The sequence below is a fragment of the Prionailurus bengalensis genome, chromosome C2, assembly GCF_016509475.1.
Source record: "Prionailurus bengalensis isolate Pbe53 chromosome C2, Fcat_Pben_1.1_paternal_pri, whole genome shotgun sequence".
Taxonomy (NCBI): domain Eukaryota; kingdom Metazoa; phylum Chordata; class Mammalia; order Carnivora; family Felidae; genus Prionailurus; species Prionailurus bengalensis.
In genome coordinates, this window is record NC_057350.1 from 3,933,905 (window position 1) to 3,947,244 (window position 13,340).

A 13,340-nucleotide genomic window follows, 5' to 3' on the forward strand; every position below is an offset into this window, starting at 1 on the left:
GTCTGTCACAAAGGACACACTCACAGAAGGCCCCCTTCCCCTTCTCCTTCCTTGCAGGCTCCTGACGGCCTCCTCTCTACACTGCTGCTGGAATGATGCCTCGAAGGCCCAGGGGGACCCCAACCGCACTCAGTCACCTCTGAGGGGCCTCTAGTCCTCCAGGGGAATTGTGGAGGCCTATAGAGCCTGGCCGGGCTAAGATTTAAGGCAGGAATGTTTGTAGCCCGGGAGACGGCTGGCTGGCTGAGAAGCAGCAAAGCAGACCAGGAAAACGGGTCTCCTTTGAAAGGTCAAGGCTGGAAGCAGCCTGTGGGTCAACATGTTTTCTCACCATGTAAATGCTTAATCGAAAGCAGTAAAACACCCCCTTCCTATGACGTATACACCGCCCCCGTCACGTTCCCTTCGCTGCCTACACATCACTACCCTGATCGCACTGTTGCCCTGGATCACTTAGGAGTATGCTTTGTCCCTGCTTTTGAAACTGCGTGTCCCTTTCCCCCGCACCCCTTGAAACGTACTGGTAAGATTCTCGGCAAAAACCGGAGAAGAGCTTTGCTCGGGGCGTCACCCCTAGAGCGCTTGGCCCCCCGCCCTCTCCTTTCTCTGCTTCAGGGGTCTGGAGTAATCTGTCACCCGCCACCCCAGGGTTTGCTGGTCAACCCGGCAGGGAATCCTCCTCGTCCTGCTCCCCGTGTGTCCCCCGCCACAGCCCCGCCATTACCTGCAGCTTCCCAGAGAGGCCTGCCCGTGGGACTCTCTAACTAGAATGTTCTGGCCCTCTGGTGAGTTCCCAGTTAAAGGCGCCGAGACTCCAAAAGTGGGGTTGATGTCCCACGAGAGGCATTTCCTGGGGGCTGGCTTGTCGAAGGCAAGACAGATGGACAGCAGGTGGCGGGGAGGGGACGCCAGCCCTCCCTCTGCGAGCAGCCGCACAGAAAACACCAGTCAGCAGGACGGGGGCTGGGGGGCGGGGCTCCTCCGGCCCCCGGACAGGTGACCTCACTTGTCGAGTGATCATACAACAGCGAGCAGGTGGGAAGAGTGTGGCCTTCCCAGGTGAAAATGGTCAGAGCAGAGCTGCACCCATCCACTACCTAACCGGGTCCTGAGCCTCCGTGCCAAGGTACCCACACTGGGTCCCCCACCACCCCCAGGAAGAGAGGTGCTCCCCGCGGGGCTCCCTTCGTGCACGTGGCCCCGGAAGACAGTGAAAGCACAAAATGGGCCACTGTCTGCACGGGAAGGGACTCCCCAGATCCAGCACCTGGGAAGGACACCAGGGGACTTTTAGGGCGCCAGTGGGAACAGCCAGGTGGCACCAGGCTGGGGGCCCTGGGGTCATACATCCCCACCTGGTTTTTATTGGTGGTGGCAGCGTGGTGATGGTGGGCAAGCATCAGCCATGCCCATGAGGTTGCTTCGGGCGACCTGAGAACGGCGTGCTCGGGATGACTCAGGGAGCCAAGCCCACGCAGCCTTCTGGAAGGGCTGCCCCAACTACGTCCTACAGCCCCTGGGTGGGGAGGGGGCCGGTGCCCCTGGGTGCAGCGTCCAGGCCCCAGCCCGCTGCCATCCTGCCCGTGGGCCCTGGGAGTGGGTCACGTGGGGTGCCCCTCCCAGACCCCCAGACTGCTGCTGGGTGCCCACTGGAGGCGGCAGACCTCATGCCTTGGGGTGGCCCCTCGAAACTTACTGTAGCCACATCCGTTCTACCTCCCCTCCCTGACTGGGTGGGGCCGGGGAGACCTTATGAGGCTCAGAAACTCATTTAGATCTGGTATTGACTCAAATGTAACAGCCACCGACACCCACCCATGCACACACGCCTGCATCCTTTCCCCTGGAAGAGGTCTTCTGGAACGTTCCCTCCGTGTCAGGAGGGCTCAGACAGTGGCGGGACACAGCCACACAGTGCACCCTGGTAACTGCCCCAAGCATCTTCCCAACAGCCCTGAGGAAGGAGGAGGACTTGGGGGCCCCGGGGGGTGAGAGGGGCCGAGGGGACCTTCCTGTCTCTTTCACACATGGAGGCTCAGATTAGGATTTCAGTTAAAGAAAGCATTCCACTGCAACTTTTAAAAAGAAAAGATTGCTCTCTCTCTCTCAAAAATAAAGATTAAAAAATTTTTAAAAAGTGGGGGACGCCTGGGGGGGCTCAGCCGGTTAAGCATCCGACTTCGGCTCAGGTCATGATCTCACGGTTCATGGGTTCGAGCCCCACATCAGGCTCCATGCTGATGGTTCCAAGCCTGGAGCCTGCCTCCGATTCTATGTCTCCTTCTCTCTGTGCCCCTCACCCACTCACACTCTGTCTCTCTCTTTCCCTCTTAAAAATAAATAAACATTGAAAAAAAGTTAAAAGGAAAAGACTGGCTGTCAATATAGAGGAGATTTGCAATGCTGGTTCTCAAACTCAGCTACGTGTTCAAATTGATCGAGAGCTTTAAAAAAAAAAAATTCCAATGCCCCAGCGATGTCCCAGACTAACTCTATAACTATCTCTGAGGACTGGACCCAGCCATCAGCGTTTCTAAAGCTGCCCAGGGGCCTTTGACGTGCAGCAGGCCTGAGAGCCACTGCGCCCAAACAGAAGTTCTCAAAGCGGGGTCCCCAGGGAGCATCGGTACCACCTGGGAACTTGTACTTCGCCCCGACCCATGGGTTCCAAGATCTGGGGGTGGACGAGCCATCCAGACAATCCTGATGCACGCCCCAGCTTGGGGACCATTGTTCCAGAAGGACCTAGTAGGTTCAGCTTGGGGACCATTGTTCCAGAAGGACCTAGTAGGTTCAGCTTGGGGACCATTGTTCCAGAAGGACCTAGTAGGTTCAGGGCTAACGGTGTGCACAGCGACCGTCCTGAGTGTCATCAGGAGTCCCGGGGAGAGGACAAGGGAGCCGCCCCTCCCCCCTCCCCCCACCCGCCGGCACCCCGGACTCACGCGGGACGCAGTAGAGGCCCAGCTGCTCATAACCCCGACAGCAGTCGGTCACGTTCCTGGGCTGGGGGACGTCCACGGCCAGGTACCGAGTTCTGTACACCGTCTTGGGGCACCTCCTCCACGGGATCCACCCGCCGCAGGGAGCGTAGGTCACGTGCGACGTGTGGACGGCCTCCACTTTCTGGACGTTTCGGGTCACGCTGTAGTTGCACAGCTGGAAACTCAGCAAGGAAAGGCCGTTTTCTGCAGGGGGGAGGGGAGGAGGGCAGGGATGGAGGGAGACAACAGAGAAAATTCGGGAATCAACTCGCTAGGAGGGGTTCTGGATAAGTCCTCCACTTCTGCAAGAGCGAGGGAATTAGGACCTCGGGCCCTGGCAGAGCCCCCGGGCCTGCCCACCAGGCAATCGCGTGAAGCGGGGGGAACGAGGCGTAAGGGGGACCTACACGCCCAGCAGTCCCTTCTGCAGAGCCCGGAGATGCCACCGGGTCCGATCCATGCTTTCTGCAGCCCAGGGGCTGACCACACGCTGAAGACATGGAGTGGGGGGCTCCGGCTTCTGGGGCTCATGTGCCACGCCCCCTGGTTTCAGCGGGCTGGAGCGTCCTGAATCGCCCCTGAATCTCCACGAGCCCCGGGTATGCCGCACGTGAAACGCACGCACGCCCATTCCCCCCGGTAAATATGCATGAAGGGCTGCCCCTCGCCAGGCCCAGATGGCAGCGACAGTTGGGATGGGGTGGAAGGGTACATAAACGATGCTTCGAGCACACTTGAGAAGTTCACAAGTGGCAAGTTAGCGCAGATGGGAGACGAGAGCACCGCGCCCCCTGGAGGACGACATCCACCTGCCGGCTCGCTCTCTGTGTCTCTGGCCTGGAGGCCCCTTGCTGCGCACAGACGCCCGTGGCCCCTGTCCCTCCGTCTGCCCGATCGTGGGGTCCTCAAGACCCCGAGGCACCCCCTACCTTCACCAGCCTGGGTCGTGGGGCGCCCGTGTGCCCACGGAGCCTCTGTGGTAGCAGGAATTGTTACGGGCTGAATTGTGTCCCCACCCACCCTTCCAAAATTCATGTGTTGAAGTTCTGGAAATAGGTTTTGGCAGATATATTTAGTTAAGAGGAGATTATGCTGCAGTAGGGTGGCCCCAATCCATGATGACTGGTGTCCTCACAAAAGGGGGAATTTGGACACAGAGACAGACACGCAAACGGGAGGGCGCCACGTGAGGACACAGGCAGAGATCGGAGTGCTACCTTGACCGAGCAAGGGTGCCAGGGTCTCCAGAAAACCCCCAGAAGCGGGGAAGAGAATGGAGCGGATGCCTCCGGAGAACCCAGCCCTGCGCACGCCTTGATCTCGGACTCCTGGCCTCCAGAGCAGGGAGGGACTAAATCGCTACTGTTTGAGCCTCCACTGAGGTGCTGTGTCGGGACAACCCCAGGGAGCTAACGCTTAGCAGCGAGCCTGGGGCTCTGCCCTCAGGAGCCCTCCGAGTAGGAGGAAGGAATCAGATACTTACTTAACCTCTGAGCTCTAAGCTTTGTGCAACTGTGCAGCCGCAGGGGAGGCGCTCAATATTATAGCGTCTACCCCTCCGTGAGAAGCTGGGCTTCTGGGAGCAGCTTCGAGATGGCAGCAGAAATAACCTGCATCACCAACACTAGGACAGCACCCGAAAGACTCCCTCCTTGGCCTCACAGCATCCCATGAGCGTGCAGAAAGCAAGACTTCGGGGGCTGGTGACCCGCGGGGAGAAATGGGGCCGAGCCAGCCGTCCGGCTCAGGCTGATGAGGGAGCCTGCAGCCTTACTCTGGACAGAACGCGGTGCTGAATCCCAGCACCCAGGGCGAGCCCGTTCCGAAGCCAAGTGAGCCGAGGGGCTGTCTCCCAGTCGGCACTGCGGGTGGCAGGGCCTCTGGGAAAGGACATCACCTGCTGCCGCTTGTCCCCAAAGGGATCGGTTACAGCGCGCTTTGGAGAGGAATGGGGAGGCCCTCGTACCTGGGGTTGGGCAGCAGAAACCAGCTTCCCAGGCCAGGTGACGGCCCAGAGCTTGGATGTCACTTGGATGAGGGCCTGGAGAGGCCACTCACCAGTGATGGTGCTGAGCAAGACAGAGCCCGAGGCTTCCTGCACCAAGAATTTGGCAAGGTGGCTCCAGATTTTGTTTTGCATCTGAAACCAAAGAGGAGATGCCAACCACTAATGAAGGTTACATTTCCCCAGCCTCTAGAGAGCCGCTGTCTCCTCCATCCAGTCGTGACAAGGTCCCAGCTGAGCATCAGCAGAACCTTCCTGCACGCAAACGTGCACACACACACACACACACACACACGCACACGCACGTCTCCCCCAAAAGTGCATTTGGGATCTGTTTGTTTTGTTTTGTTTTTTGCCTGTTCCCAGGGGACACCAGGTCCTCTGAATCCTGGTTCCTTGGCAGAGTCCAGAGGAGAAACCTTAGAACAATTCCTCCCCGTTCTATAAATCCTTCCAGGAGCCACCAGCATGGGAGTCGGGGGTCCCGGGTTTTAGTCTCAGAGGTGGGAAACCTTATCACGCTGGAGTGAGTGTCACCCTGGGGTCAGAAGATCCGAAATCGCACCCGCTTCCCCGAACACCAGTTGTGTGATTCTGAGCTCGTTTCACGCCCTCCCAGTGACCCCATCCCATGGTCAAATACTATCCGCGCCCCCCCAGAAGTAAGTAAATGGAACTTCGCCTGTAACAGCAGCATGTGGCACATGACAGCAGGTGGCTGAGCAGCCCTGATGTGACACTGAGCCTCTGCCCCCCGCCCCGGGTCCCCACAGGCACCGTGAGGGAGGGGCTCGTGAAGTCCCTCCGGTCATTTCCAGCTTCTCGAGCCTCCCGCTCTTAGCGCGACTGAGCTGCAGCCTTCACACGTTACCCAGTCCGCAGGGAAAGTCAAGGGAAAGAAACCACCACCCAAAATTCTGCTCGGGGCGGAACCAACTCTAAACCAGTGCTGAGCCGCAGTTGACTGTGGAGCCTGTGTGAATTCCCAGCTGAGTAAGACAGATTTCAAAAGCAAATGATTTCAAAGGTTTGCGATCTCACGGCTCCAAAATCCCGGGCTTCAAAAACCTGACCTGCCTCAAGCGGGAACGTGTGCCCGGCAAACGCTTGGGGCAGGTGCCCTCGCTGGGCTCCTCGCTGTCCCGTCGGCCCCTTTGCACCCTCGTGGACCGAGGAGGAAACTGGGGCTGGCGGAGCCCAAGTGGGGGGACCTGGCGGTGAGAGCCTGCTTCACAAGCCTGAGCCTGCCTGGCAGGGGAAGAAGGTTCGAGCCAGGGCCCGTGGCAATTCAGCTCACTGCCAGCTGGGTGGCCTCGGGCGAGTCCCTGACCGCTCTGGGTCTCCCTCTCCTTACCTGTGAGTAGGGGACTCCAACCCTCCGAGGCTCGGGAGACTTCGATTCCGAGCCTCTAAGGACGCACCCGTCAGTGTGGCCTGCGGACCCGCAGCAGAAATGCACAGTTCCGGGTCCCACCCCAGACCCGCCGACTCGGAATCTGCATTTAAACACCACCGACGCCCAGCTGACTCGGGGGCACGCACACTGCCTCTTTCGTGGCCACCAGAAAGTTTGGCAAAATGGAAACGACACCACCTCTTGAAGCAGATGTGTCTTTGTGGGGCCGCCGCCCTCACGAGACCCACTCCCCGGGAGCCGCCACCCCCCCCCACCCCCCGCTCCTCCAGCATCCCCCATGCTGAGCCCAGAGCCCTTACCTGTAAAGCCGCTGGCCTGGCTCGGGCCCACCGTGCTGACCAGAGCCAGCAGGGCCAGCCCGAGGGTCCCGAGCATGGTCGTCGGAGGCAGAGCGGCTCTAGGCCTCTCCTGGGCGGCTACACAAAGGGGTCTGGGCCACCGGGGCCTGGAGAAAGGGCCCTTCTGTTCCTGCTGGCGGTGGCGATGGCTTCAGAGAGCGTGCTCCGGGGGAACGGTCCCTTATGCCTGCTTGTTAACACCCGCCACCAGCGCGGCCGTGTCCCTCGGGGGGCCCGCGTGGCACAGCCCATTCTCGCAGCAGACAGATTGCATCTTTCGGGAAAGGTGAGTCCCCAACCGCCAGGCGGCATCGCTAGGGCCCATCTTGTTGTTACGCAGAAAACACATTTCAGACCCAGATCTGACTCCCTCCATCAAGCACAAGGTATTCTCTTACCTTATCGTCGCAAACTGGCAGGAGAAAACAGCACCAAATCAAAGTGGTACATCAGATTCAGCAAAGCATCCTTCACACCGCTGGACAATACGGATCAAAGCCATAGAAACGTTCATAGGCCGGAACCCAGAGACCTCTTCCTGCGGGGTGATCTGAGGGCCGCGAAGCGGCAGTATCAGAGACGTCCGTTCCCGGTCAGCATCTAAAAGGGAAAAGCGTCAAAGTGGGCCACCACGGGAGAGCGGGAACGTGACTCATCACCGAGCACCCGGACGCACCAACACGGACCCCGGCGGGCTCGCCACGATGATGGCGGTACGGCAGCTCACGGCGTAAAGTCAGAACGGTCCCCACAAGGCCATCTCCACGAGGACACAATTCTGTTCGCTCCCGTGAACAGGGGAGCCAGAGGAGTGAAAAACGGAGCGGGTGATGGGGCTTCAGCCCACGTACGCTTTATCTCGGTGGCCGCCACGCCCGGTGTGTGCGTTTGGCATGTAAGTTTCACACGAGGTACTTTCTCGTGGGTGACGCCGTCCTCGTCGTCCGTCAGGCTGTCTTTCGCTGCTTGGTTGGCAGCGAAGCTGGAGCCCGTTAGCGCCAGGTCAAGAGCTCACTAGTCCCGCTGGGAAGACTCTCAGGGAAGGTAACCAAGATCCGTCTTGGCCGGAGGGTTCAGAGATTATTCCCCTGGCGCTCTCACTACAACACAGGCCTTCCAGAAAGGCACCTTCCAGCCTGACTCCCACAGCACCGTTGCTACACCTCCTATCCTCAGTAGGTTAACCGCTAGGGTGACGGACGGCCGCGTTTGCGCGGTTAGTGGTTACAGGACAGATTCCAGGACAACAACAACAAAGAGGAGGTGGAAACGATCAGGCAGCGGAGGGGCTCAGCGCGAGCGTCTTGGAAGGCAGTGCCCTCTGCAGAAAGCCGGTAGTCAGGATTGACTCAGAAACCGCTGGGATTAAAAAAAAAAAAAAAAAAAAAAAGTTTCAATACGAAAAGAATACGTCTTGGAGCTATAACGCAAGAGTCGAGAAAAGACGGAATTTAATCAGCACCAGCGATAAATGAAAAAGCCTGAGCGTTTAAACATGCGAGATGAATCCGCATTGCGATATTCTTCTCTTTCTGAGAGCCGTGACCGTTGTCACGGACGAGAGCGTCTATGAAACAGGAAGGTGCGGTCACACCTTCACCCTCTAAAACTGGAAAGTGGTCCTGTGTGCTATTTTCTCGCACGTTCAGAACTGCTACTCTATGGAGTGGATCCCTTGCTCCCACTGCACAGATACGGAAACTGAGGGTCAGAGAGGCCACACAGCCAGTGACCGGGAGATTCGATCCTGAAGCCCGAGTTCTTCGCACATCACTCCCTGTCTGGCCAGGGTTCCAACCGGGAGAACGCCCAGCCGGAGGCCCCAAGAGAGCCGAGCGAGGTCAAGACATCTCTCCGGCTGAGCACGGCGTGCTGATTTGGAATTGTCCACGGAACGTTGTCACAACGTGCCTTCCCTTTGTATCAAAAGTCACGTGATCCGAAGAAACTCTCAAAAGTGACCATCTGTTTCGAGCTGGGTCCTCCCTCACCCTCCTTTTCTTACAAGCACAAAAAGAAAACCATGGGCGTCCTCTTGACTTCATCCGCAGTGAGGTATTTCCTTCCAGCTACTATTTAGGCATGTTTTTCTGCATGACGGCCGCAGGGTTTTGCCACGTTCTTCTTTTCCATGTAAACGCCGAGGAGAAAATAACCACGCACCGTAACGTGGCGGGGAGAGGGGAGTCTCTCCAGGACGTCACGCCCATGACTTGAAGAAGGGTCTGGTCACGTGTCCACCCGGCAAAGAGCCCCCGCCCCCTGGCCCCTGCGAGGAAACCCCGGCATCTTGCCCAACACGGGGCCCAAGAACGAGGGATCTCAGGGGGGTTGCTAGTGTGCTGTGACACTCGTTCACACACACACACACACACACACGCACGCATCCATGTGTGTGGACAGGCACGTTCACACTCACGTGCGCTCACGCGCGTGCACATCCGTGCACACACGCTCGCACTCGCGTGTGCGCGCACAGTGCAGGTGCTTGCACGCTCACCCTGTTGCCTGTGCGCACGCACACACTCCCAGGTGCTTGCACACTCACACTCTAACGTGAGCGGGTGCAGACGTGCCCCCTGCTTGCACGCTCTCGCGCTTGTGTGTGCACGCGCACGTACCGACACACACGCCTGCTCGCTCATACACGGGCACACACACCCACGGGATGCCGATGTGCTTCCTGTCCCTGGAACGTGTCTCCAAGGACGTGAGAGGCGCCCGAGCTGGGCGTGAGCTGGGCGTGGCTGGGCGTGGCTGGGCGTGGCTGGGCATGAGCCGAGCTGGGACGTGAGCGCCTGCCCTCTCCAGCTGCAGGAAGAGGGTGAACGGACCTCACCAGCACCTTCTCATCTCAGGCTCTGAGGTCCCTCCTCCTGTGAACGACAGACCCCACCACAAAATCACCACTGTCGTTACCCTGTGGGCCAAAACGTATGTGCCCCCAGAGCTGTCCTAGGACGCGGCAATCTCGTCCCAAGGGATGGTGTGAGCGGCCCCGGGGAGAGGGGCTCGCCACAGTGGTCTAGGGCAGGGGTGACACGTGGGGTGACATTGCTCACAGCACCCTTTCCGGAATCCTGCTCAACACGCAGCCTTGACAACGACCATCTATCTGGTGGAACGTGCCTCCCTGCCTCACCCGGCCTCGGGCTGGGGGGACGACAGTGCGGGGGGACACACAGGTGGCAGGGCGTCCTGCGGGTGTGGGGGCTCGCCGTGGGACCTCCCCCCGGGGTCCCGGCTGCAGGGTCAGGTCCCTGTGGGAACTGGGGGCTCTGGGCAGGGGCGGCGTGGGGTCTGCTCTGTTCCCTGCCAATTGGCGGGGACCGCGCTGGGGGTGGGGGGAGGCGCCTTCGGCTCTAAGGGGAGCTGGGCGGGGCTACCTCTAGGGTCAAGGGCTGGAGAGGAGCCCAGTGAGGCTGTAAGAAGGTCAGGTTCAGAGGTTCGGATCCAACCCAGGCTGTGTTACCCAGAATGGTGTTTCCTGGGGGCGTGGTGTCCCCAGGAGGGGCCTTTTGAAAACGCAGGTAACTTCTGGGCCAGGGGGACTCAGGTGAGAGCTTGAGGACCCCAACGACATCCTTGCAAACACCCGAGGACCCTCTGGCGGGGGCGGGTCGGCCAGAAAATCGTTCCGGACAGGGCAGGGAAGCTGGCCTCCCCGGGACCCACCCCTCCGGAGAACCGACAACAAAATGGCACCACCCACCGCGACAGCCCCCAAAGCCTTCTGAAGAGTTCTCAGGGACTCCCTTGTTTTCACTGTGGCCGTGTTCTTCCTCGTCCCACGGGCATCTACACGCAAACACACACGCATTTTTTATCCTTGCCTTACGTTTTCCTTTTGTGTTTAGCGTTGCAGATCCCGTAGACGCTGCTGCTCAGAACCCCAGTCCTGTCGATCAGGATGCACACTTTCTGTCCAAGCCTGAATGAAGCCATGCTCTCCTTACGGCGGGAAGATCCCCGTGGCCCAGGGAGTAAGGCTGCCCCACGGAGCTCCGGTGCCACGGAGGCACACAGGGGAGGTAGGTGAGGGCACTGCTTCTGCAGAGGGCATCCCAGCAGAGCGACCCCCTCCGCGAGAAGTGCCAGCCTTCACTGCCCTTGTGATGACCCTCCAGAGTGCTCTTGGGAGTTTGGGGTCAGTGCTGGGGAGTGGGATCCGGAAACTGTGGCTTTGGCCACGATTGACCTCACTGCGGGGCCCAGCTTGATTGTGAGGCTGTGGCTGGTCACTGCCCTGGGCCGTGCTCTAAAGATGTTCCATGAGGAAGGGTCTGAAGGAAGGAAGACGGGTGCAGAATAAGAAAGAGCCGCCCAGAAACTCGGGGATGCCGGATAGAGGGCGGGCGGCCCGGGGAGCAGGTGTCCTGTGGCCTGAGGTCCGCACTGCGGCCCACCAGCCTGCTTCCGGAAAGATTTCGGCTTTAATTATGGCTCTGAGAGGCCTCGTGCGCACGCACCTCCTACTTGGGGCGAAGCCACCCCTGGGGGCGGAGGGGAGGATTCTCAGAAGCAGAGGGGCCCCACCAGGGGCGGGTCAAGTCTGTGGCTTTCACCCCTGCCCGCCCTAAGGACAGTGTCACCCAGGTGCCCGGCCTGCCTGGGACCGAGGCATCTCTCGGGATGTGGGACGTTCGCTACGAACACTCGGAGTCCCCGTGAAAACCAGAATGAGTGTGTCGACTATTGGGAAGCTCTTTAAGAAATTCCAGCCCCCACCTCCCAACCCAGGGAAGGGGCCCAGCATCTCCGGGGGAGGGAGAGGACCCCTTTCTTTAAGGCACCTGGGGGAATTTCAAGGGGCAGCAAGGTTGACAGCCGGTGACCCAGTCCAGACCCTGGACGGTTTGCCAATAAGGAAATAAAAGTGGGGTGCCCTCGGTGAGGGGGCATAAAAAGATACGTCCACGTTCTAACCCCCGGTGCCTGTGAATGTAAACCTACTTGGAGGTGGAGTCTTTGCAGACGCGATTAACAGAAGGGTCCTGGGATGAGGTCCTCCTGGATCCAGGGTGGGTCCTAAATCTGATGACCGGATGTCCTCATAAGAGCAGGGGAGCCAACGGGGGCCGCACAGAGGGGGAGGCTGTGGACGGACAGAAGCAGAGGTCGAAGGGAGGGGTCTGCAAGCCTAGGCTGGTGGCAGTGCTTGGAGACTGGACGAAGCGAGGAAGGACCCTCCCTCTGAGCCTCCAGGAGAAACCGCCCCTGCCCACGTCTTTCATCACGCCCCCCGCCCCCCCGGCCTGGCCCTCTTACCGCCCCCCTCCCCCACTGCCCCGCCCCCGTGGGCCCCCCAGTTCCGGCAGAGATTTGGGGGGCGAACGGGAAGAGACGGCATGCATGGGATCCGTGGCTGGGTAATCACATCATCGCTGCAGGAAGTGTGTGCGTCAGTCTAAAATAACATGGTCAGGTTTCCACCCCTTCCAGGCTCAGGGGTTTCTGCCCTTTGCAGGGCTGCAGGGAAACCTTCGGGAAACATCTCCAAAGGTGATGGACGACGCTAGGTGCTTCCCGGTGTGGTTGACTGCCCAGCTCACATTCCTTCCCTGCCGACCACAGCAGGAAAAATCCCTCCCTTTGACCTACTGGGTCTGTAACGACTTCACCCCACCAGAAAGGCGCCTTTCCCCTCCTCTGGCAGGAATCTGTTATCTCAGCCACATCTGGGCGGCTCCCCACGGGGTCACGGGCACTGGGCCTGCCCCACAAGGCTTCTCTGCAAACCTCGCCACTTTCACTTACAAAATCTCTCCCATCCTGTCATTCTTGTACCAACTACTGTGAGTGGTTTCAGAGAGTGCTGTTTTTGTCCCGAGGCCTTCATCCTGCCTGGAGGGTCCTGGGTTCAGCACGGCTTCGGAGCAGGGCCTGGGGGGAAAGTGCCAGAAGGCCCCAGCCTGCCCCCCCCCCCCCGCCCCGCCTCTCTGCCAGCTGTGTGTGACAGCATTTCTTTCTGTGCACGATCGGTCCCGATAAAACTTTCGTGTACGTTGAGGCCTGGGTGTCTGTGCCCCTCAAATGCCATCGGTCTTGCTGGTTCTGTGAGAAGTGGCCAGAGAGGCGCTCAGAGCCTCTGGGCTGGAGGAGAAAGTGCCCGAGGTCAACACCAAAGCCAGCCTCAGAGGCACCATGAGCGCACTCTGCCAGCCTCCGTGGGTCCATCTCACTCCCCTGTCCCTGTGAGCAGCTCGGGGCCTGGTTCCCCAGCAGCCCCAGGGGACACCGGAAGCTGCTGGGGACACGTGTGGGGCCGGGGCGAGGTCACTGTTTCTTACGTGGGCAGACGCATGCCTTCTCTCTCGGACACGTCCAGCCCTGCCGGCTTCAGCTTCTGACACTGCTCAGCCAGAGGCCGGAAACAGGAAGTGAGAATGGGGGAGGGGGTGCTGTCGATACAGAAAGTTCGCGGATGAGAACAATCAAAGCTACAAGAAAGGAGAGGACACGAGAGGCAGCACGAAACACTGGATGTCCTGGATGGTGGGTCTTTTCACCGACAACCTGTTTGCAGAGTCAGCTCCTCACCTGTTCACGCATTCACGCCCCAGCCATGCCCACGCCCTTCTGGGACACCCCGGGAC

The 13,340-nt window shown here is 59.6% G+C and overlaps 1 protein-coding gene across 1 annotated transcript in view; it reads right to left on the reverse strand.

Annotated features, from left to right (window-relative positions):
- The window catches only part of UMODL1 (uromodulin like 1), a 65,670-nt gene extending 58,330 nt beyond the window's left edge, over positions 1-7,340 (reverse strand). The window contains exons 1-2 of the mRNA XM_043595966.1: positions 6,706-7,340; positions 2,946-3,188 (exon numbers count right to left, since the gene is read on the reverse strand). Coding sequence (XP_043451901.1) covers positions 2,946-3,188; positions 6,706-6,781 — 319 coding nt within the window. The 5' untranslated portion in view covers positions 6,782-7,340. The remainder of the gene's footprint in view (positions 1-2,945; positions 3,189-6,705) is intronic.
- Between the last annotated feature and the right edge of the window lie 6,000 nt (positions 7,341-13,340).